The sequence below is a fragment of the Rhinopithecus roxellana genome, chromosome 1 (genome assembly GCF_007565055.1).
Source record: "Rhinopithecus roxellana isolate Shanxi Qingling chromosome 1, ASM756505v1, whole genome shotgun sequence".
In the NCBI taxonomy this organism is placed as follows: Eukaryota; Metazoa; Chordata; class Mammalia; order Primates; family Cercopithecidae; genus Rhinopithecus; species Rhinopithecus roxellana.
The window spans coordinates 49,252,357-49,274,654 of NC_044549.1; the positions used below are offsets into that span (position 1 = coordinate 49,252,357).

The following is a 22,298-nucleotide window of genomic DNA, read 5'->3' on the forward strand; positions in this document are numbered from 1 at the left end:
CTAGGACCCCTGGTGCAGTGACAGGAAATCCAGATGGGAGCAATTCAGGGGAGGAGCATCAGGACGTCAGTGGCAAAATCAGACCCAGGCCCAACAGGGCCCCATCCTGGATTCCAGGGGCCTTCCCCTCGCAGCCACCCCGCCGACAAGAGCAATGCAATCTGGCTGCCCAAATTCACACCCGGGACTCGGCACCCTGGGAGCCCACAAGACAGGCCAGGGGCATTCACAAAAAGTATTTTATTATTCTTAACAGTACTCGCTTTAAAGGAATAAGAGGATAGCATACATTTTTTACAGACAATATATAAATGTTGTACATAATTAACAATAACTTAGTTCACTAACCCAAAATAAAACAAGCCAAATAAAACATACAAACAGAAAATACTGCCGATTCTTTTTCTTATGCGGACACTAGTACAAAATAAGTTACTTCTGGCCTTGGTGCTCCCCGCAGCGACTGCCCATCCATATTGCACTTGGTCACTACATCAGCACAATCCTCCTCCTGGGCCAGGGGCCCCTCGCAGGCCATCACACCCCGCCATCACCGCATACAGAATCTAAGCTCGGGACACATTTATATACAGCTGTACCTTGGGAAGGATCCAGACAGCCACAGCAAAGCTGGACCTGGGACCCCAGCAGGGACACAGCCTCTCCCTGGGTCCTGGTCCTGACCTGCTCCCGACTCCTGCCTTCACCCCCTGCCAGGCCAGCAAATGCCAACCAGCCCTGGGAAACCAAGGGCAGTAAAGGCCCCTCCCCATTCCCAGCTTTCATACTAGGACTGTGGGATCCCAGCTCTTTTCCAAAAACAATTGCAAAGCTCCAACCTTGTGTGTAGGGTTTACTCCTTTCGTAGCAGGGCTTCTGTGGCTATGTACAATCGACTGGACCCAAAAAGAGTTTAAAAATAAAACAATTAACTCATCAGTGAGTTAAGCTTATGCATTTTTTTTTAATATTTTTTCTTTTGTCTCGGAGTAGGAGGGGAGGGGGTTGAAGGGTTAGCAGAAAAAGGATGTATTTACAGGGTCCACCTGACAAACAAGACAGGCTGTGGCTTGCGCTAAGGGGACACAGTTACACCAGCTTCGGCCTCAAAGCCAAGGGAGCGATCTGGGAGACGTTTCCCCTTTCAAGAAAATGTTGTTTCCTTCCTGTGACCCAGCCCTGGCCTGGGAATCTGTGCAGGACCGCCCGTGATTGTCTCTGCCCTCCAGGGCCTGGCCCGTCAAAGCAGGCACCAGCTCACCCTCCCGGGGCCGTGGCCCTTCTGGCTTTGGCTCAGCCCAGCCTGGAGTTTGGCTGTTTCAGAGAGGGAAGCCAGAGGAGAAGAGGGTACAGGCTGAGGTCCCCACAAATCTGCCCCCAGAGCCCTGGCAAGTGGACCTGCCAAGTCCCGAGGAAGAACCGGAGGACTTGGGACAGCTCAGACCACCAAGTCTCCAAGTCCTTGTTAGAAACAAGAGCAAAATAAATTATTTTTGCTTAATCCTTTTTCCTTCTAAAAATGGTTGCCTTCGTCTGTCCCGTCCCCTCCTTTTCTCTCCATAAAGTTGTCCTTGTTGTTCTCCAAACAACTGTCCATGCAGGAAACCCCACCTGGGCAGCGGCCGGGTGCGGAGGCAGTCTCTCAGCGGTGGGGAACATTCACAGTAACTGCTGGCAGGCTGCTGGGCGCCCTCCAGGAGAAGGGGTGCTGGACCAAGCCAGGCTGGCAGGAGTGGTGTCGGTCTTCGGGAAATGCTGGGCAGCTAAGGGTTTGGTCCACCCATGCTGGGAGTGCCCGGTCCTCGACGTCCATCTGTTCTCTAGCCCATAGCGGTCACCATGCTGGATGGGTGGGGGTGGCCGAAGGAGAGGCTCGAGGAGGGGTGTATGGGCGTCGGAGTGGGCAGGATGTGTCCGGAGTGGCTGAAGGGCGGGAGGTGGCCCACAGGTGCCATGTGTCCAGCCAGGGCAGCTGCACTGAAGGGGGATGACTTCTCCTGCATGCACTTTGACAGCTCCTCAAAGCACTCCGCCCCTTTCTTGCTCTTCTTGGACTTGTTGGACATCTTCCGGTTCCGAGTCTGGATCCCTTCCTTCTTCATGGTCAGTGGCCTGTTAACCTAGAGGCAATCACCAGCTTTCAGAGGGCCAATTCTTTCCTCCAGCAACATGTCCCACCCCTGCCACAGCGTGGACCAGAGGCAGGTCAAGCTGAGGGTCCCAGGAAGCCAGGAATTGTGCCCGACCTTCACAGTCCCATCACCAGATGGCTACAATTCCAGGAAGGGCAGGTTCTGGTGTATGGGGTTGATCCACACCCTCCCTGGCTCTGCCCACCGCATACCAGCACTGCGCAGCCAACTGAAGTCCTCCCCTCCACCTTGACCTTTTTTAAGCAGAGAAACCACTTCCTTACCCCCTGAGACCCTGTCCTAGCCAGCTCCATCTCCTGAACAGAGGCAAGGCGCCCCCTCTTACGGGAAGCCCTTCTGGCGCTCGCTCAGGGCAGCGGCTTCCCAAGCCAAGCCAAGCTGGATATTGTGGCTGGGGCCTCTTGCCTGGCGGCACAAAGAGCAGAGGTCCCCGGGGAGGGGTGGGGCGGCCGGGGCGGGGCACACTCACATTGTGCAGCTTGTAGTAGAGGCCACAGGCGTTGCAGACAGGGTCCCCGTTGGCGTTTCGGCGCCATAAGGTGGTGGTTGTCGTCTGACAATTTGCACAACAGGTGCCGGCTCTTCTGGCTGCCGACTGGGAGGGCAAGGCAGCGTCAGCAGGCTGGGCTCCCACGCCCACCTCGACCTCCCTCCCTGACCCTCGCTCCAGCCCCAGTCCCCACCAACTCAGTCAAGGAGGGCTAAATCTCACAGGGGAATCAAAGCATCTCAGAACCATGGAATTTCAGAATTTGAGAATGAAATAAGTCAAGACTCACAGAACTTTGGAATAAAGAACTCTCAGAAGCCTGATGTTAGAATCAATGGGATTGCAAGAGCTAGAGGGCAGAATTAGCTACCTCCCCCAACTACCCTGCACTCTAACTCCATAAATAGGGAAACTGAGGCCCTGAGAAGGGCCTCTCTAGTAGCACAGGCATCCTGAGGCTGAGCTGGCTTGGTCCCCCTCGAGCCCCTGGATCTGGGGCTGATTCTGTGTCTCCTCTAGCACAACTCTGCTCAAAATTCATAATCCTGGATGAGCCAGTATAGCTGAGGCCAGCACAGGTTTACAGAGTGCAGAGCTGCACCGTCTCACGCCGTAGCAGCTGGCCACAGGGAGCCATTTAAATAAGATCTAACTACAAATTAACAAAATTAAAAATCCAGTTCCCTCAATTGCACTAACCACATATCAAGTGATCAATATTCACATGTGGCCAGGGGCTACCACAGTGGGCAGTGCAGACACAGAACTTTTCCATCCCTTCAGCTGACCCGAATGCTGATCCCCACCTACGCAGCCACCCATACCCCAACCCTTAGAGCTTTAACACCCCCAGCCCCTCTGAGTCCTAGTCCCTCAGGAAACGCCTGGCAGAGGCAGGGTCTGGAAATGAGCGCCTGGTCCCTGGAGAGAGAAGCCAGCGGGAGGCTTTACCCAAGAAAGCAGATCCCTTCTCCCGGTTCCACCAACGCCAACCCCACAGTGACAGAAGGGGTCCCCCAACACTTCCCAGAGAACCGCAGGCAGGAGTGCACCAGGTGGCAAGTGTTGGGAGCTGGAGGCTGAGGCCTGCAGAGCCTGGAATGGCCCCTGGCCCAAGCCTGGTCACAGAAGGGACAGAGGGACTGCAGCCGCGGGGGCAGGGAGGGGTGAGTAAGCAGCCTGAAGCTGGAATTCTGACTCAGGCCGCGTCCTCCACCTCTACCCCCACCCGGGCCTCACCCCGCCCTCGCTCCAGGGGAAAAAAAAGGCCCCCAAAGCAGGGAACGATTTAAGCCTCATAAATCACTTCGCCCTGAAAAAATATATTTATTATTCTTAGCATTTTACGCATTATTTGCAGAGTGGAGGGTATTAGAAATTTCAAAACAGCCCAGCAAGAGGCAGGACTGAGCTGAGGAGACTCTAAAAACTCGCAGAGTCCGGAAACAGATACACGAAGTTTCCTTATCTTCAGGCTGCAGATGTCCGGATAGGAAACTCCGGCAGGAGATCCGAAAGGGCATTTTTTTAAAATCACTCAAATGAAAATACACAGTATAGGTGACTCCATGGAAAAATAATAAAGGGCAGGTTTTTTTAGCGGCCAGTGTGAGTTTGTGTTTTATTTAAATAAGCACGAGGAGCTTGTGAGTGGGGCTGTTGGGGAGGGCTGAGCCACAAGGAAAAATACTTCATGGCCCTATTTTTAAAAAAGAGCTAAGCAGAGGCCAGAGGACAGGAGTCCAGCCCGTGGACACTCAACTTTGGGGATCCCGGAGCACAGTGGGGTGGCGCAAGGGTACCCGGTGGGCTCCCTATACCCGAGGAGGAAATCTGGCCCGAAAGAATCTGGCCAGAAAGAGGGATGACCCAACTGACATCCCAGTGCTTTTCATGATAAAAGAGGATTTCAAGCGGCAAAGCATCTGCATTTGAAGGAGTTTTTTTTTTCCCTTAATTAACCGCCAGCTCCTGCCCAGAAGCCCCCTCCCAGCCACCTGTGCCCACTCCTACCAGTCTTCGCTTGGGCTTGATGAGTGGCCGGTTCTGCCCGTTCATTTTGTGGTAGAGGCCACAGGCATTGCACAGGTAGTGGCCGGTGCCGTCCCGCCGCCAGAGAGGGGTGGCTGTGGCCCCGCAGTTGACGCACTCCCGGCCTTCTGCAGGGGGACAGGGAGAGACACAGGGCCTGCTTAACCGGCAAGGTCTCTGGAAGGAACCCAGGGCAGGCGAGCACCGGCCAAGCACGCGGTTGGCCTGGGCCTGACTGCGACAGCCTGGGCAGGAAGAGGGACCCAGAGGGTTTCCCACATGGGAGGGGGCCCAGGTCCAGAGTCCTTTAAGGCCAAATCCCCTGCTTCCAATCCTCCCGAGGAGAGATGGAAACGAAGGAGGAGGGGAGGAGGGGCCCAGGGCCCCAGGCGTTCTGGAGCAACCAGGAGCGTATTTACTGCAAACTTTGCCGAGGGTAGGGCAGTGGCAGGATTCACCCAGCTCAACCTGGCTGGGCCCAGGAGGCTCTCTCCTTCCCGCTCCGGCGCGCCTCTTTCCCTCTCCTCTTTTGTCCCTCTCCTTTCTACCCAACTGTGTCTGCCCCAGCCCGTCTTTCTGCTCTAAGTCCAGAATCATTTCCCTCTTTCTCCCCAACTTTTCTCCTCTTCCACCGAAGCCCCAGAATTTTTCTGAGACCTGGAAAAAATGGATCGAAGTTGTTGTTCTTTAAAATAAAATAAATAATAAGCTCTTTCTTTTTTAGATAAGTGGCCTCGGTTTTTTGTTTGTAATTTTTTTTTTCCAGTTAAAAGGCCATCTGGAATTCAAATAAAATGCAAAACAAACTTGGGGAAAAGGACCAAGAAAACGCAAGCTGAGGGGCCAGAGCAGAACTAGGATCCTGAGCCTGGGCTCAGCGGGGGCTGGGACCAGCAGGGGCTGGGGCTGGGGCTGGGGACGAAGTTGAGCAGGATCGCTGCCTGGCATCGTGTTCCCCAGGAAGTTGTTCTTGATTTAGTTTAAACTAAATGAGCAGTACAGACTGGCAAAAGAAGGTGGTTCCTGCCCTCAGGAGTAACTGTTTTACAAACCTTCCTGCTCTGTGGCTCAAAGGGACCAGGTAAAGAGACATGGATAGCGGGAACTCCACACTAGCCACCAGTTTCTGGGTTTATGCTCTGTGGCCAGATTCTTGGACAAACCCAGTTTGGCCAGCTGCGGGAAAAGGGGCGGGCGCACTGCAGCTTCATCCCCTCACTCCAGCCCTCAGGAAGGGAGAGGGAAGGGCCTGGCCAGGGCAGGGAGCAGGAGCAGGTCCCGGGAATTTTGCTTTGGGGGAAATCTCCCAAGGAGGTGGGGGATCCATCGGAATCCCAAGATCAAACTGATTGAGTTGGAGACCCAGATTCCTTAAGGGTCTAGAACCTCCGGAATGCCTGAAACATGCACACACAACATGCACACAGACACACGTACACACATGCACGCATGCTCCCAAACACATGCACATACAGACTCACTTCCCTCGCTTCACATGCTAAGTCCTGAGGTGGCTTGAATTTTCACTTAGGATTCAGGAAGGGGAAGGGGGAATTCCCATTCTGTGTCCTGGTCAGGCAGTGACCAACCCTGGGTCAAGGAACTGAACTTTGGGGGTCCACCGGAAACACTTAAGAAAATGGTAAAAGTTTTAGAGTCTCCTCTCTCCGACCCAGGGGTTTCAAACATCTGTTGGGGACTATTAGAGAAGACATCACCCATTCCCAGATCTGGGAAACCGACATTGCCCCCTCTCCCAAGTCACAGCCCTCCACCACAAAAACGCAAATGCTCCCCTCTTCCACGAAGTCCCCAGCACCTGCCTTTACCTGAACAGGAACGCGCCTTGCTGCGCTGCTTAGGGGTGAAGCTGGAGGCCGGTCCCCCCAGGAAGCCCCCGGGGTGGAAGAGTCCGCTGCTGTAGTCGTGGGCCGCCGCCGGCACATAAGAGGGGTAAGTGGGGATGGGGTGGTGTGTAGCAGGCTGGGTTCCCATAGTGGCTAGGCCTGGGCGCAGGGGACTGCCACTTTCCATCTTCATGCTCTCCGTCAGTGACACCTGGTACTTGACGCCGTCCTTGTCCTCTCCTCGGGCTGCGCTACCCCCCGCGGAAGATGAGCCTGGAGAAGCAGCCCCGGTGGTGCTGGGGTCAGGAGACACTTCTTTCGGTGGAGTGGGTGGGAAGCCGAAAAGGTGGGAGCCAGAGTGGGCTGCTGTGGGGGTGAGGGAGGCCACTGAGCTCCCGCTGCCTCCCCCGCTCCCACCCCCAGCCCCTGGGTACACAGAGAGTGGGCCTCCAGGGCCTCCAGCAGCTGAGGGATGCAGTGGCGTCTTGGAGAAGGGGCTCACGGTCCAGGGGTTGTGGTGGTGGGCCGCAGCGGCAGACAGGGCTGCTTTGCCCCCGTCCAGCCAGGGCAAACCCGGGCTGTGCAACAAGTGTGGGCGGCACATCTGGCCTCCAGTCAGGCGGGCTGCGGGCAGAGAGAGAGAGGGTCAGGGTGGGCAAAAAGATCAGTGTAGACAGAGGTAGGGACGCCCCTGACAGACATGAGATCACGACTCCCAGAACCAGCAGTCATCGCCTCCCAAAAAAAACCAGAAACATAACGCCCCACCGGTAATAATCAGGAATGTTAGTCCGAGCTGAAGGACAAGTGGCACAGAAGGAACCCCACCGGACAGGCCCTACAGGGAACCCTCACGGGCCAGCTGAAAGTGGGCAGAAACCCTGTGGGTCCCAGACCCTCCCCAATCGGCCGCTGCCCCCACCTTTCCCGTCCCGATTTTTCAGCAGCTCTATTCCTGCGGATCCCACATCCGGGAAGCAAGCAGCCGGGCCCTCCTCCCCTCCCTAGCCTGGCGCGCGGCGCCTGGGTTCCCATCACCACCGGCCCAGCGCTCACCGTGCGCGGGGCTGTAGGAGACGCGCGCCCGCGCGTGAGCCGGGTTGGCGTAGTAGGGGTTGCCCTGCGAGTCGAGGTGATTGAAGAAGACGTCCACCTCGTCTGGAGGCAGCAGCTGCGCGGGTTCCATGTAGTTGTGCGCCAGGCCCGGGTGGTGCGAGTCGGGGTGCTGCGCATTCAGCACGGCCGGGTGCGCCATCCAGCGCGGCTGCTCCGGCGCCACCTCCATGGCCGGCGGCGGCGGCTCGGGGTCTGGGTGGAGGCGGCAACGGCCCTGCGCCAGGAAGGGGGCGTGAGGCGTGCCGCCAGGGTCTGACACCCCCAAAGTCCCACCACGAGGTGTCCCGCGCCCCGCGGAGCCCCAGCCCAGCTCCGATGAGAAAGAGCACCAGTCCCGGGTGGGAGGAAAGCCCAAGGCTCAAAACGAAAGGAAGGCGGGGGAGGGGGTTCAGCCACGCACACTCACGTGGTGACCCGCGGCTGCAGAATCACACACCCGTGCACATGGGGTCACACCCGGGGACGGGTCCCGACACCAGTGACCCCAACAAACGCACGGAGCAGCACTTCAGTCGGACACTCACACTGAGCCCCCCCGCCCGGTAGACAAACACATGAACACAGACTCAAAAGTTGCAGACAGGAACCCGGGCACCCAGTGGGGCACTTGATCCCAGCAACACGCACACACCCACGCTTGGCGCCAGATACTGACCTCAACCCCCAAAACATGTACACGCAGTCCCCTGAGTGCAGTCCTAAGCGGCACAATCAGGACCTCTCAACAAGGCACACCAAAGCAGTAGCCCGCAGCCTGGTCACCCCGCCCTAAGTCCCCCCAGAGTCCCCTCAAAGCTAGGAGCGCCCCAGGCCCCCAGGCGGCTCTCGAACCCCAAACTTACACACGCAGCCGTGGGGAGGGTAGGGACTCGGCCTCAGAGTGAAGGAGCTCCGGCGGGAGCCCCGGGGGCGACGGGCCCAGGGACAGCACGTCCAGAGGCTGGCGGGGCTTACAGGGTAGGAGCAGGGGGTAGCTTGCGCCTCGGCCTCGGGCCCTCCCGGCTCCGGCCCCTCGGCATCCTCCGGCCGCCCTGGCGCCAGCTGCCTACTCCTGCACAGACATGAAGCGGGGGCCGCGCACGCCTAAGAAGCCCACGCCAGCCAATCAGCGCCGCGCGCCTCCCAGCCTCCGCCTCCCATTGGCTGCGTCCGCAATTCCCGAACCGCTGGACTCCGGGACTGACCCGCGGGCCAGCCCCCCTCCGCCGGCGGGTCCCCTCCCTGCGCGCTCCTGGAGGCCCCTGCTGCCAACGCGCCCCACCACTAAGGGACCCTCACCCCAAGGCCCGATCCCTGCAGCCCCTCTTGCGAACACTCCGGGATCCCTCGAAGCTCTGGGCGTAACTAGCAGTAACTAACCAACTGGCCCCTCCCCAGGAGCCCGGGCCGCGCACCCTCTGGATGGCCTCTCCCCGAGACCCTAACCCCGCCACGCTCCTTCACTGCTGAACGTGGTCAGTCCGAGCGCAGTTACCTACCCAGACCTTTCCCTCCCCTAGCTCGGGCGCTGTCTGAGTGGACGGGGGGTTGGGAGGGCATGCAGTACAGCGGTGGAACAGAACAGCAGGAGCCGGGAGGGGCAGAGTGGGGCAGGAACTACAGGGCTCTAGAGGGCACCTGGGCCTCGGACACGCGGCCGCTCAGGGCTGTGCTTGACCCAGTGGAGGTGGCCGGGCCGGTGGCTCCAGAGAGGGGGAGGGGGCATCCCCTCCCCGGGCGTGGCCTTCGCAGGCCAACGGGCCCAATTGCCTGGGGCGAGGCCATGGAGACCCGGACTGGCGCCGGCGCCAGCTGGAGGGAGACGCCCCCGGGCAGGAGGTGGCATTTTTTCCTCCAGGGGTCCCCGAGGTGGCCTCTGGTGAGGGGGAAGCGGTGGTCTGAGGTCTCAGTCTTCTAAGTCACCTGAAACTGCTCCCCACTCACTTCCAGCCCGGAGATCGGCTCTATGAGTCGAGTGGGCCGGGCGCACAAGTCTTGCTCCCTCCCATTGTACAGACTGGGGAGACGAAGGCTCGAAGGCGGCCCCGGACCGAGGAGGGGTTCCAGGACAAGGGCATTTGGGGGGACCTAGACAGGTGCGAGTACTGGGAGGACTCAACAGCGTCCTCCAGCCCTCTTCCCTGTTGGTCCCGAGGCTGGCGGGGTAGATGTCCAGAGGGCCCCTGTGTGGGTCGGGGGCAGGAGGAGGGCTGGGGTCCCGGCCACCCCCGGGAGAGTGGGGGAGGGGCGGCGGGATTGACAGTCGGTAATTGGGTAACTGGAGGCGGCTTCTCCGGCCGGGCGGCCCCGCCACCGCGACGCCGAGCCCCTGACGTCACCCGATTCGCCAGGAAATGAACTTTTTAATAATCCGAGGAGGGAGGAAAGCCCTCGGTCCCCTCAGCTCCGGGGGCGCCCGGCTGGGCCCAGCTCCGCGGGCGCGCCCCCGTCACCCCCTCCCAGGCCAGCTCACGGCAGCGCCAAGGGGGCGCGGGCTCAGGCTGAGGCCTCCTCCTACCTAGGCGTCTGGCGTCCGTTTGTCTGTCCAAGGCCCCAGCGCAGGTAGAGCGCGGGGCTGGGGGGCGCAGAGCTCCATTGGGCTGGGAACCAGCGCGTCTCGTGCCCTTGGGGGACCCGCCTGCCGGAGCCGCCTGCTGAGCCTCCCGCTCCCCTCCACTCTGGAGCGCGCGGAGCCCAGTCTGCTCGGAACTCCACTCTGCGGGAGCGGAGGCCGGCGCCAGCCCGGGAAGGCGGGCCGGGGGCGGGAGGCCGAGCGCGAGGCCCTTGGCGCCGAACCTCCGCGGCCAGGCCGGGCAGGTGAGCCGTCTCCGTGTCTCCCAGTTCGTGCTCCCCTCAACGCGTGCGGTCCCGCCGGGACCCACTGTCTCTCTGTCCGTCTGTCCCTCAACTTTTCCCATCCTTTAGCTTACGATTCTTCATCAATGCGTAAAATGAGATCGCCGCGGAGTTCGAGCCTATTTGGGGTCTCCGGAGACTAGCAAGACCCTCTGAAAGACACCGCGTCCCCAGGGATAATCGCCCGTGTCCGGCAAAGCTACCCTGCTCGAGCGCGAAGCTACCCTGCTCGAGCGCGAACCCTGGGACCCAGCGCGGAAGGCAGACCGGCAGCTGGCCGCTGGACTGTGAACGCCAGGGCCGAGCGGAAGCTTCCCGCCCGGCCGCGATCGGTGCCGCGGCTCTCAGGGAAGTGGCTACGCACGGCCCTCGAGAAAGCAGGTAATTCTCCTTTTTCTCCCACTGGCGCGGTAAAAACTACCCCCTCCCCCGTTCTGTGTGTATCCCCAGTTTCAGCGCAGCGAGCTCGGCGTCTAACCCCTTCGCGGCAGGGTCCCAGCCACTGCGGTAGTGGAGGTGGCCAGCGTGGCTGAGTCCCCTGCCCAAACGTCAGCCCTGCACTGCCGCCTGCCTTGGCACAGAGCGGAGCGAGGGAGGGGATTTAATTATCCCACTCGGCAGCTCAGAAAATCGCCGCACAGAGGGGCTTAGCAGGACGGCTAAGGAGTGCTTGAGCGGGGGCCTCAGGAGACCTGAACCAGCCTCCTTGTCCGCAATCCGGGTGTAGAGGAAAAAAAGGAAAGAGGAGTTCTGCCAGATCCCTTCAGGCCTTGGGGTTGCCTTCCTCGACAACGCAGGCAGGGGACGGCTTGACCGAAGCCTCCACATCGGTTGCAGGTCCTGCGTAGGATGCGGGACTGCTGCATTCTCTGGCGGAAACGAACCCGCCTGGGAAAGAGAAATGCGGCGCCAGGTAGCACGGCGCCCAGATGGACATTAAAGGGGGACCCGCGCTCGTCAATGTCTGTGTGAGTCAGGCAGACCGAGGAACACCAACCGGGCCCCTCCCCACTAGGCCGAAGACATGGTCCTCCCACCTCGGGCCCCAAACAAACTCCCGGGGAGGGTCAACGCAGCCCCCAGAATCGGCTGGGGTCTTGCGGCGCTGTTCCAGGCCTGGTGAGAGCAGATTTACTCCAGTTTATGGGCTCGAACTTTGGGGTCCCCAGAACACCTTCAGAGAGACACGTTCCCTTTTTCAGTATTTTGTTTGTTCGGGAGCATAGCTGGAAATGCTGGCGCTGCCATCACATTAAGAAGCTGTCACTTTCCTTACTTGGGAACAAGATTTCTCCGAGGACTGGAGAAGGTCATTCAGGAAACAGAATTTTCGAAGGACCCTTTTCAAGTGGCCCGAGAACTCACATAGGTGATCGCCACAATTTGACCTGGGTGCTTCTGCCTGGGAGCTGGGGAGGTAGCAGATCTGGTATCCGGTTCTAGAGTGCTTCTCAGGCCTCTACTAAGCCGCTGGTCCCAGGTGGGACACAGAGCTGCCCAGGTCTCCCGGGCCGTCCAGCCCTCCCCTCTGAGCCCTTTGTTTAAACTTAGCTCATCCGAGGTGGCCCCTTTGGGACCATAAGTTTGCCCTCCCTTTGTAACCTAATTCTTCTCGCCTTTTCCTTATGGGCAGCTAATTGGCCCGCAGTGTGGGGCTGGGGGTGGGGTGTCAAGGAAACCCATTTGCTATGGGATTACCTTCCATAGAGAAATTTAATTCGCAACCCAGCAGCCTCCCAGTCCCACACTGGCAATAACCTTGAGGGGTACGGGGAGGAAGTGGGATGCCTTAGCAGATGGGTTTGGAAGTTCCCTTAAAGCCGAGGCATTAGATCTCAGGCCAGCAGCCATCCCTGGAGCGGGGGAGGGGTGTGCCCAAGGAGGGACTACGGCTATAACGGCCCCTCCTGCTCTTTGGGGTTCAATTCCAGCCCCCCAAAGCAGAAGGCTCCCTCCCTCGGCCTCATTGCAGGCTCTCCCACCCCATTCCTGTTCTGCGTCTTTGGGAATCGTAGAGTCTGTGGCCCCCCACGTCCTAGGTGTCTCGGCAACCTGGACCCAGGCGCCTCCGAGATTCGATATCGCTTCTGGCTTCTGACCCCTACCTTAAAGCCTGGCAGGCTCCCCGCGGGACCCTGCTGAGACCCGGAGACAATTGGGCCGTGCTTCTCCCTCCTCCACGAACAGCCACGGTTTACTCGGAGGGTTTACTCGGAGCGGCAGGGGCCGGCGGCCTGACAACTGGTAAATCCGTTTCGTTAGACACAATTTGTCTGCAATTTGTCAACCCGCCTGGGAAACGCTCTCCAGACGCCTCGGCTGCCGCACGGGCCCTACCTGGTTCTCGAATCCTGCCTGCTCATAAACGAATCCCAGTACGGGGTGCCTGCGTAGACCTGGAGCTCACCACCAGATGTTCCCAACCTCGGGAGAGGAGGCTTTTTCCAAAACAACGAATTTCCTTCCTTGTTTTCCGGTAAAGGAGCGGCCACCACACATGGGGGCCCTGAACGCGGGGCCTTTCCCCTCGGAGTTGGAGCAACCCGGAGTTCAAGCCTGGCCGCCACCGAATAATTTTAAATGCCCGGTTTTCAGACAGATCCAGAACGCCGTCTACGCCTACCAGCGGCAGATCTTCGAGCCCGCGGCGGCCCCATTCTTATTGAAATCCCACTAAACGGATTCAGACTCCGGCTTGGGGTGGGGGGAGACTTCCAGACCCGGCGCTCTCCCCCACACGCACCCCAGTCACACAGGATAAAGGTCCGCTGGGCGCAGCGCGCGGGGGCGCAAACAGGAGCGGGCCGGGTTAAGCCGCGAAAAGCCGGCGCACGGGACCAGCCGGCAGGTGCAGCCGTCGCTCGGCGGCCCGGCTCGGACGCATCCGCCGCCGCGGCCTGGGGGTTGGGGGCGACCGAGACAAAGGCCCCAGTTCGGGGGGCAGGAGGCGGGGGTGCTTTGCGAGGCTTTGGGAATGCCGGGGTCTCGTGGCCTGTGGCTCCGAGAAATGGGAAGACAGGAGGCCCGAGGCGGGCCTGCTGTGCCCGGGTCACCAAATACTCCCTCTGGTTGAAGTCCCTATAACCAGGGTTTCCGGTCTCTGGCAGGGCCAAGGCGAGCCCCAAAGGTAGGGGCCACAGGGCAAACGGACCAAGAGATTCGGGTGCCAGGCGGGCCGGGCCGGGCCGGGCCGGGGGCGGAAAGGGCCCGGCCCGGGCGGATGGAAGTGGAGGGAACTCACCGAGCGAGGCGCGGTGGGCGGCGCCCCCGGGCGGACGGGGCCGGAGCAGAGCTGGGAGCAGGGCGAGGTGCGCGGCAGGCGGGCTCGCGGGACCTGGGCGCTGGGTGGCGGCGCTCACCAGCAGAGCCTGGGCGGCACGCCGAGCGGCCGCATGGTGTTCAGCGGACTGCTTTTGTCCGCCTGGTGGGCGATGGGGCCCTGCTAGGATGGAGGTGGCGGCAGGCAATAGACAGACTTGAGCACCGAGCCCCGGCAGCGGCGCTGGCCTCCCTACCTTCCTCGTGCTCACGCTGCCTCTCTCTTCCCCCACCGGCCGCAACGCGGCTTTTTATTTCGACATCACTTTGCGGGGGGGCAGGGGGTGGCGACGGGGGCGGGAGCGCCGCAGGGGGCAGGAGGGTGCCCGGGGCTCTGCACCCGGCCTACCAGGTCCAGCCGCCTGGCCAGCCAAGGGCCGCTAGGCACTCAGGGCGTGCACACCCTGCGCATCCACACTCCAGGCCGCTCCCGCCCTCTCCGGAGCGCACACGCGCGCCCCTGACCTCAGGGATGCTCGCTCAGAAAGCTTGGGACACGTCTTTACTGAAACTCTCCCTGGGGACCCTCAGGAGCTGTGGGCACACGCACTCACTGACAATGGTACACAGACGCCTGCTCCTCTGTCTTCAACCCACTTCCAGGAGTGCTCACATGGACACGCACACATCCCTGCACATGTGCACGCAGCTGTGGCCGTGAGGACATCCTCAGACAGACGGCCTGGGTCACACCAACACACACGATCACACAATCAGATGCAACTTGGCACTCTGGCTCACACTCAGGACGCCCTCACTGCCAGGCTGGTTTAGCTAAGTGCAGGCGTAGCCCCTCTCCCTGTCCCACTCCCACTCCAGTTCCTAACTCTGGGGGACCCTGAGCACTTTAGAAGTCCACTGTCTGGCGTCCCCCTGGCCCATCTCCTTGGGGCAGACTCTCACAATGGGGGAAGCAGGGAAGGGTGCACAGGGCTTGTTCACAGAAGTGGGGGGCAGGAGGAGGGGAGAAAGGGAGTGTGGGAGTCCTCATCCCCAGAAGGCCCCTGGGTTTGTGGGCAAAAAGAGTTCAGTTCTTGTGCTGCCAAAGTTCTTACTAAGGGATTCAGCCAGTCAGTGTCTCCCCACCCCGACCCCTGATTCCCATTCCAGCAGATCAAAGAGTGACCTGGGGACCTTGGGCCCGGAGAGAAAGTGCTTGGGCTTGGAAGGACTGGGAAATCTGTGCTCCTGTGCCCAGGTGTGCCCCAGAGGAGTGTTTCTGGCCCCTGGTCTTTGTGACACCTGCTGTCTATAGGTCTTTCTCCAAATCTGGTGGTGACTATTGCATTGTTTGTGTGTTCTATGCGTGTGGCTCACAGTCTATGTCCTGTGTGCCCAGGTGTGTCTGTGCACACTTATGAGCACACAGGAGTGTCTGCAAAACTGGATGTATTAGTATGTCCATTTCTTCTTGTGGGTTCTGAGAGTTTGTGTATTGGGCGGTAGGTCACAATGTGGCTATTTCAGAGCATGACCCTGGAAGCTGGCACAAGAGAGTGTGTCTGTGGAAATGGTTGTGTGTCCCTTTGGCTCTGTGTCTGTGGGGTCATCATGTCAGAGACTCGTGTAAAGAGGGGTGGGGATTTCCAAGTGTTTGCCTGTGTGTCTGTGGCAGTGTGTGGCATGTCTATGAATTGGCGTGTTTTGGAGTGTGTGTTTGTGTGTGTATGTGCATGTATCTAGGCATGTGTTAAACTGTGTGTATTTTTGTTGTTGTTGTTTTGTTTTGTTTCTTGAGACCTGGTCTTGATCTGTTACCCAGACTGAAGTGCAGTGGTTCAATCACCGCTCACTGCAGCCTTAACCTCCCAGGCTCAAGCCATTCTCCCACCTCAGCCTCCTGAGTATCTGGGACCACAGGCATGTGCCACCATGCCTGGCTAATTTTTTTATTTTTATTTTTGTAGAAACATGGTCTCACTATGTTGCCCAGACTGGTCTCAAACTCCCGGACTCAAGCAATCCTCCCACCTCGACCTCCCAAAGTCCTGGGATTATAGGCGTGAGCCACTGCGCCTGGCCTGTGTGTGTCTTTAATAGTTTGTACCTGGGTGTCTGCATGTGTCCTTGAACTGGTGTATGTGTAGGGGTGTGTGTGTGGTATGTTGAATGTGTCTGGATGTCCATGTATAATTCTGTTTATTAATTGATGGCTGTTGGGGCATGTTGTTTGTGTATTTGAACAGGTATTTGGCTGTGTGCGTGTGCATCTGTCTTTAACAGCATAGGTATCATTGTATATCATTGTATCTTTGAACTGATGGTGGGGAGGAGGAGATGTATCCGAGTGTGTCTGCTTGTCTATGTACAACTCCATGTATGAATTGATGTGTGTTGCAGTGGGTGTTTGTGTCTGCATATCTGGGTTGTGAGTAACTGTATATATGACTATATCTTTGAAATGCATGTTTCTGTGGCCAGCACTGCCTTGTTCTGTGGACTGTGGAAAAGTGTGTCCTCGGTGACATGCGGGGTGTGCATCCTGCAGGATCACCCACCATCCAGACCTTCCTTAACCAGCAGGGCAGGCCGCCAGTGGAGCTCCAGGGTACCATTTGCTGGGGCACTTTCTGTCTGTCTGTGGGAGGGGAGATGAGCTGATAAGGCTTATCTGCTGTCGCCAGCGCCATGCTGAATAACTGCTCTAATGAGGTGTCCTCATTGGGACCACCGGATCCCAAGGCCCCGGGCCTCATTGGGGAGGGGCATGGGAGAGCTTGTCTGAAGCACAGGAGCAGGGCCTGGGTGCCTATGGGGCCTTTTCTACTTCTGTCTTGTTTCCTTGGAAAGGGGGTTCCAGGCCTTGCACCTCCCCACCCCACCTGCCTCCTGCCTACTAGGCGGGGCTGGGCTGGCCAGGCCAGAGCTGGCTGGAGCCTTCCAGTCTCTGGTCTGTGGCCAGGTTCACAGCCTTGAGAGGGCAGGAGGTATGAGGCCTGGAGATGTGGGGCCCTCAGGGTGGGGTGGATGAAGAGAAATGGAGATTCGGTGACAGAAAGATCCACAGAGACAAGGAGTGGGGAAAGAGATGGGAGGCCCAAGGACAGATGTTTTAAAAACAATGAGGAAGAGGCACTGGTGGGGACAGGCCTGGGACTTCGGGACACTCGGAGACAGAAATAAACAACTAAAAAGTGGCAGAAAGGGTCAGAAAGAAGGGAATAAAAGCAGAGATGATAACCAGAGAGACATGGACAGAGACATGAGAGAGATAAGAGAGGACAGAGAGACAAGACAAAAATAGAGAGATGGGAAGAGAACCCCAGAGAGGCTCAAAGAGCCAATGCTAGAAGAGGGACAGGGATGGGAAGGGCCCCAGAGAGAAGAGTGGGGACACAAAGGAAAGATGGGCAGGATGGGATGGACAGACTGAGATGGAAAGACTTGGTGGCTTAGCCACCAAGCTCGAAGAACGCGCGGGAGGCCGGGAGCCGGGCGAGGCCGGGCTGGGCATAAGCTGCGGGCCGCGGGCAGGGCGGGACACCAAGGCACGGGCGGTAGCGGCGGGCAGGGGGCTCCGCGCGGGGCTGCGCCGCTGTCCGGGGTAATTTTTCATCTCGGGCCGGCTAATCTTTGTTCCCGGCGAAGATAATGAATAGCCAATCGTTATCTGCCCGGCTCCCGAAGGCTGCCGGAGAATGGGGTTGTACAGGGCTGGGAATTGTTTCCAAAGTGCCGCGGAATAAATGGTGTTCCTTATCTCTGCCTTCCAGATTATCGGAGCCCTTTCAGAGAGCGCACAACAAATGCGCCCGCCATCGAATGCATCATTTACCACCGCAGATCCGCGCGCTGATGGGCAGGCAGATAGCCGTCCGCTGGGGGCACGCGGGCTCCCCTTGCCCGCACCACCCGCCTGCCTGCCAGGGCCACTGAGTGTGCGCCCCGGTGTGCCCGGCGTGCTTGGATGGACACGTGGGTGTGCCAGTGCATGGGCTAATGCCGATGCTAGTGTGCGAGTGTGTCAAACAAGTGTACCACAAAAAAGTGCACGTGTGCGAGCCCATCCATGCACACGCATGGCAGGCGTGTGTGCTGAGCCCCCGGAGGAGATGTATCCGAGTGTGTCTGCATGTCTATGTACAGCTCCATGTATGAATTGATGTGTGTTGCAGTGGGTGTTTGTGTCTGCGTATCTGGGTTGTGGGCAACTGTATATATGACTGCATCTTTGAAATGCATGTTTCATACACTCATGCGTGTGTGCTAAGTCCTCGGAGGCGGCCGATGAGGTGGTTGGAGGGTCCACACAGGAGGCGGTGCCACACTAAGCTTGTGGGCAAGCATGCGGCCCAGGGTGGCTGGACACGTGGCGGAGGAATGGGAGTGCAAGCCCCCGTGTCCGAGGGCAGCGGATAAGCATCCTGCGAGTGCCTCACTGTGTCTGCTCTGGAGGTGGCTGTTTAGGGGCGCACGCCGGAGGCCGCTAGGGTGGATGTGCTGTGTGCATGCAGTTGCCCACCCTACGTTGTGTTTCGGGGCACATAAGCTTCCTGTGCCTGCCGGGCATGAGCGTGCAAGTGTCACCGCTCCCGCCCGGCGTGCCTTTGGGGTGTGCTCGGGTCTGCGTGAGGCTGTGTGTGTCCTGCTGTATCTCTGCCCAGGTGTGCCCAGGTGAGCTGCGAGAGGGGCACGGGGGAAGGGCGGTCGTCGGGTCCTGTCCATGTGCCAGCGTGGGTGGACTCCGGGCTGGGGAAGCGACAGGGAATGGTGTGTGCGGAGGTGACAGACGCCAGAGCGATGGGGTGGAACATGCTGTGTCACGGGAGACTTTCTTGATCAAAACGGAAAGTGCGAATGTGGAAGGAAGAGGGGCCGTCCGTGGAGTCTGGGGACACCCGGGCATCCGAGCCTCAGAGCCTCTGCAGCTGGGACAAGGAAGCCCGAGCCCGCCGCCTGAGGTCCCCGCGCCGTGAGTGACACGCGCCGCCGACAAAGGCTGTATTTTTCCAGGCTCGCGCCCCGCCCGCGCGCGCGCGATGGTCCCCATGGCGACGCAGATAGCGCCGCAGCCATTTTCCCTATCTCCCCGGAGTCTATTATACGGCGGGATTAGCTCATCTCCAGGCAGGTCAAACCCAAAGTCACACAACCTGCGACGCGGGCCCCGCCCCCACTCCCCCGCCGCCCCTCCCCCGCCCCGTCCCTGTCCCCAGCCCCGGCCCAGCGACCCCCGGCCGCTGCCCAAGCGCAGGCGCAGAGCGCCACCTGGCGGCAGCGGGGTCTCGGGTGGGGTCCGCGGAGCCCGTTCCCGTGCAGAAGAGGTGGGGTGAGGGTCTACCTCCAGAAGGCGGGCTCTGGGAGCAGAGGCTTTGCTTTGTCACCACTGTTCCTCAGGGCCAGACTAACACACAGTAGATGCTCCATAAGTGTTTGTTGAAAGAATGGATGGAGGGAGGGATGGATGGATGGATGGATGGATGGGCAGGAAATTATAGACGGGGGCAAACTGCCAAAGGCTACAGTTTAGTTGGCAGCATTCTGAGAATGCATCCCACTGAATTTAGAATAAAAGCCAAACTCTTAGAACCTATGTAGTCGCCCTTACTGACCTCTCAGACCTGATTTCCTTCTTCCTCACTGCAGCCACAGTGACTCTCTTCCTGTTCCAGAGTGTTCCCACCCCAGGGCCTTTCAGTCTACTGTCCCCTCCACCCCGAATGCATTCTGCCTCCATTCAAGTGTCACTCTCCAAAAGCCAAGTTTCTCCCCTGTCCCCCACTCTTCTCTGTCTATGCATTTCTTTTATAGTGCTTAACACAGTCTCACCCCTGTGTGTGTGTTGTCTGACTCTCCCTCTAGAATGCCAGGATCCTTGCGGGGGAGGGGGCAGGATCTCTTTTGTTTGTGGCTACAGCTCAGCAACTGGAATCGTATCTGACAATTGGTTGGCATCAGTCGCAACTCTGGGAATGAGGGAATGAGGACTAGAGGGGGCTGGACGGGCCCAGCCACCTGCCTTCTTCATTGTCATTTCTCTTTATCACTACAGTAACTCCTCCTTCCCCCTATGACTTTTGTAAGTCATTCAGCAGCCACTCCAGCCCCACCGACCTGCCCCCATCCCAGAGGGGTCTGGGATGGAGAGAGAGAACCACTGAGGCCCCTCCACATCCTTGCACCCGCCGTGCCCATGGGGGCGGAGAACACTTCTCACCCAGCTCTCAGGGAGCGGTGGCCTCTCTAGGGAGGGCTGGCCTGCTGGCGAGACTTCACTCATAATACAAGATAATTATACCAGAGTTGTCATGAGGCAGTGATGATTAATTGCTGTGTGTGGGGCACGGACAGACAGCGAGGTATAGAGAGCGGAGAGAAGGCCGCAGCCCAACTGGGCTTCCAGGTGGGAGCTCAACCTGCCCATCTCTGCCATGGAAGGGACTCAGAGGTGTCAGGCCAAGCTTCACCTGCCCAGGCAGGCTTGTGACAAACTCCTTGGCCAGGAGCTCTGAGAATTAGCTTCACTTCCCTCAGAAATGCCCTAATTCCCTCCTGGAAGAGGAGCTGTGTGACAGCTCAGGCCAGGGTGTCAGGACTGCCTCCGTCTCCTCCGCACACACATACCCCTACCAGCTGGGTGGCTGTATGCAAGTCATTTTTCTACTCTGAGCCTCAGGGTCTTCCTCTGTCCACCTCCCCCAAGGATTACTGGCAGAATTATGTGTGAGCATGCATTTAAAAAGAGTTCTGTTTTGTAAACCCAGGCTTTGCAAATTGGCAGCCCAAGTCTCAGGGGCCTGTGCAGTGACTAATCATTGCCAACAGTTCGAAGTGGGAGATTTCACATAAAGAGCGTCATTTCGAGCTTCTCTTGAAAAGTTGTAAGATGAGCTACCCTGGGACTGTATTCCTGAATGACAATATAATGGCGGAGTCCTGCAGTATTACCGCCTGTGGACTTGTGCACCAGGGTTCCCTCCCAACCGCTTCAGGTCCTCGGGTAAGGGATGTGCCCCTCATGGAAATACCAGGTGCTGTGGCTCTGCTGGTTTTGGCTTTCCATCTCTGTAGCTTTCCAATATCTTTCTCCTTCCAGGTACTGTAAACCACTGAGTAATTCATTAGTTAATAAATTCATCTCATCAGCACTTTTAAATAACGTGCTAGGCCACACTGTCATGGACCCCAGATATACAGCAGCAAACAAAACAGCCATGGTGCCCTCCCTCAGGGAGCAGTCAGTCCAGTGGAGGAATCAGATATGACTCACCATACTGATTGAAAACTCTCCACAAATTATGAGAAGAATGCTGAGGGAAGAAAGAACATAGATGGACTGCTGCTGAGTCCAGGCTTACTTGCAGAGATCTATGCTGGCCAGGCCCTGTGCTAGGCAGCAGAGGACATGGAATAAAATCAAATATGGTCACTCTGTGCAGGCAGCTCACCGTGTGGTAAAGGAGCAGCCCCATCAACAGGGTCTATGAATTCCAGCCTGTGAGAATTGGAACCACAAGGTGAATTTTGGAGGAGAGGCACTTACACTAATCTGGAAGCATAATATATAAAGAGTACCTACAAATCAATAAAAAAATAGAAAAAAATGAGCAAAGCATATGAACAGAAAATTCAATGGAAAGGAAATAGAAATGGCTCTCTTAAATGAAAGAAAACATACCCTCACTCAGAGAAATGAAAATTTAACCCATGTCAGGATACTTGGGGTGAAGGAAGTGTTCTAAAATTAGATTGTGGTGATGGTTTATAACTCTATAAATTTACTAAAACTTATTGAAGTGTACATTTAAAACAAATGAACTGGCCGGGCGCGGTGGCTCAAGCCTGTAATCCCAGCACTTTGGGAGGCCGAGACGGGCGGATCACGAGGTCAGGAGATCGAGACCATCCTGGCTAACACGGTGAAACCCCGTCTCTACTAAAAATACAAAAACTAGCCGGGCGAGGTGGCGGGCGCCTCTAGTCCCAGCTACTCGGGAGGCTGAGGCAGGAGAATGGCGTAAACCCGGGAGGCAGAGCTTGCAGTGAGCTGAGATCCGGCCACTGCACTCCAGTCCGGGCGACAGAGCGAGACTCCGCCTCAAAAAAAAAAAAAAATGAACTTTATAGTATGTCAGTTATATCACAATAAGGCTGTTTTAAAAATAAAAACACTTTTGAGATACCATTTTATACCTGTTGGTATTAGCAAATGTCAAAACACGGGATAATGCATTATGTTCCTAAGGGCATGGGGGAGACAGCCTGGGGCAAGCGTCCACTGATGCACTCTCTGGTTGGGGTGGTCAACAGGACGCTGTCAAACTTACAAATACATTTACGCTTTGAGCTGAGAATTCCACTCATAGGACTTTATCTGATAGATATGATTTACATCTGTAAAATGTATAAGGAAATTCACCAGAGCCTCATAGATTATGGCAAAAGTTTGGAAACAAAAGATGTTTGTCTACAGGTGAAATGTTATGCCACTGCCAAAAAAAAAAAAAGAAAAAGAGTGAGAGAGAGAAAGAAAGGACAAGAAAAAGGAAAGAGTAGCTCTTTGCATAC

General features: G+C 57.7%; 1 protein-coding gene and 1 long non-coding RNA gene across 4 annotated transcripts; one reads left to right on the plus strand and one right to left on the minus strand.

Annotated features, from left to right (window-relative positions):
* Positions 1-220: 220 nt before the first annotated feature.
* On the minus strand, positions 221-14,015 carry GATA2 (GATA binding protein 2). 3 transcript variants are annotated; one of them, XM_010354610.2, is made up of 6 exons: positions 13,714-14,015; positions 7,578-7,851; positions 6,504-7,145; positions 4,657-4,802; positions 2,623-2,748; positions 221-2,120 (listed from the first exon to the last, which is right to left on the minus strand). In XM_010354610.2, exons 2-6 carry the CDS (start codon positions 7,804-7,806, stop codon positions 1,821-1,823), a joined length of 1,443 nt encoding a protein of 480 aa, XP_010352912.1. In that variant the 5' UTR covers positions 7,807-7,851; positions 13,714-14,015; the 3' UTR covers positions 221-1,820. The 3 variants fall into 3 exon arrangements, with proteins under 3 accessions (XP_010352912.1, XP_030798524.1, XP_010352905.1); XM_030942664.1 differs by lacking the exon at positions 13,714-14,015 and adding an exon at positions 12,578-13,697; XM_010354603.2 differs by lacking the exon at positions 13,714-14,015 and adding an exon at positions 8,480-9,998.
* On the plus strand, positions 9,998-21,324 carry LOC104655194. Its single transcript, XR_746933.2, has 3 exons — positions 9,998-10,433; positions 10,542-10,853; positions 17,504-21,324. It is a non-coding gene; the product is annotated as an uncharacterized LOC104655194 (long non-coding RNA).
* The last annotated feature ends 974 nt before the right edge of the window (positions 21,325-22,298 follow it).

Bases quoted from the DNA above. Each gene is read 5' to 3' on its own strand.
- GATA2 (XM_010354610.2), bottom strand. From the start codon at position 7,806: ATGGAGGTGGCGCCGGAGCAGCCGCGCTGGATGGCGCACCCGGCCGTG. The intron at 7,146-7,577 runs GTGAGCGCTGGG...CTCTGCCCGCAG, and splicing joins CTCCTACAGCCCCGCGCACG to CCCGCCTGACTGGAGGCCAG. The intron at 2,121-2,622 runs GTGAGTGTGCCC...GATTGCCTCTAG, and splicing joins TCTACTACAAGCTGCACAAT to GTTAACAGGCCACTGACCAT.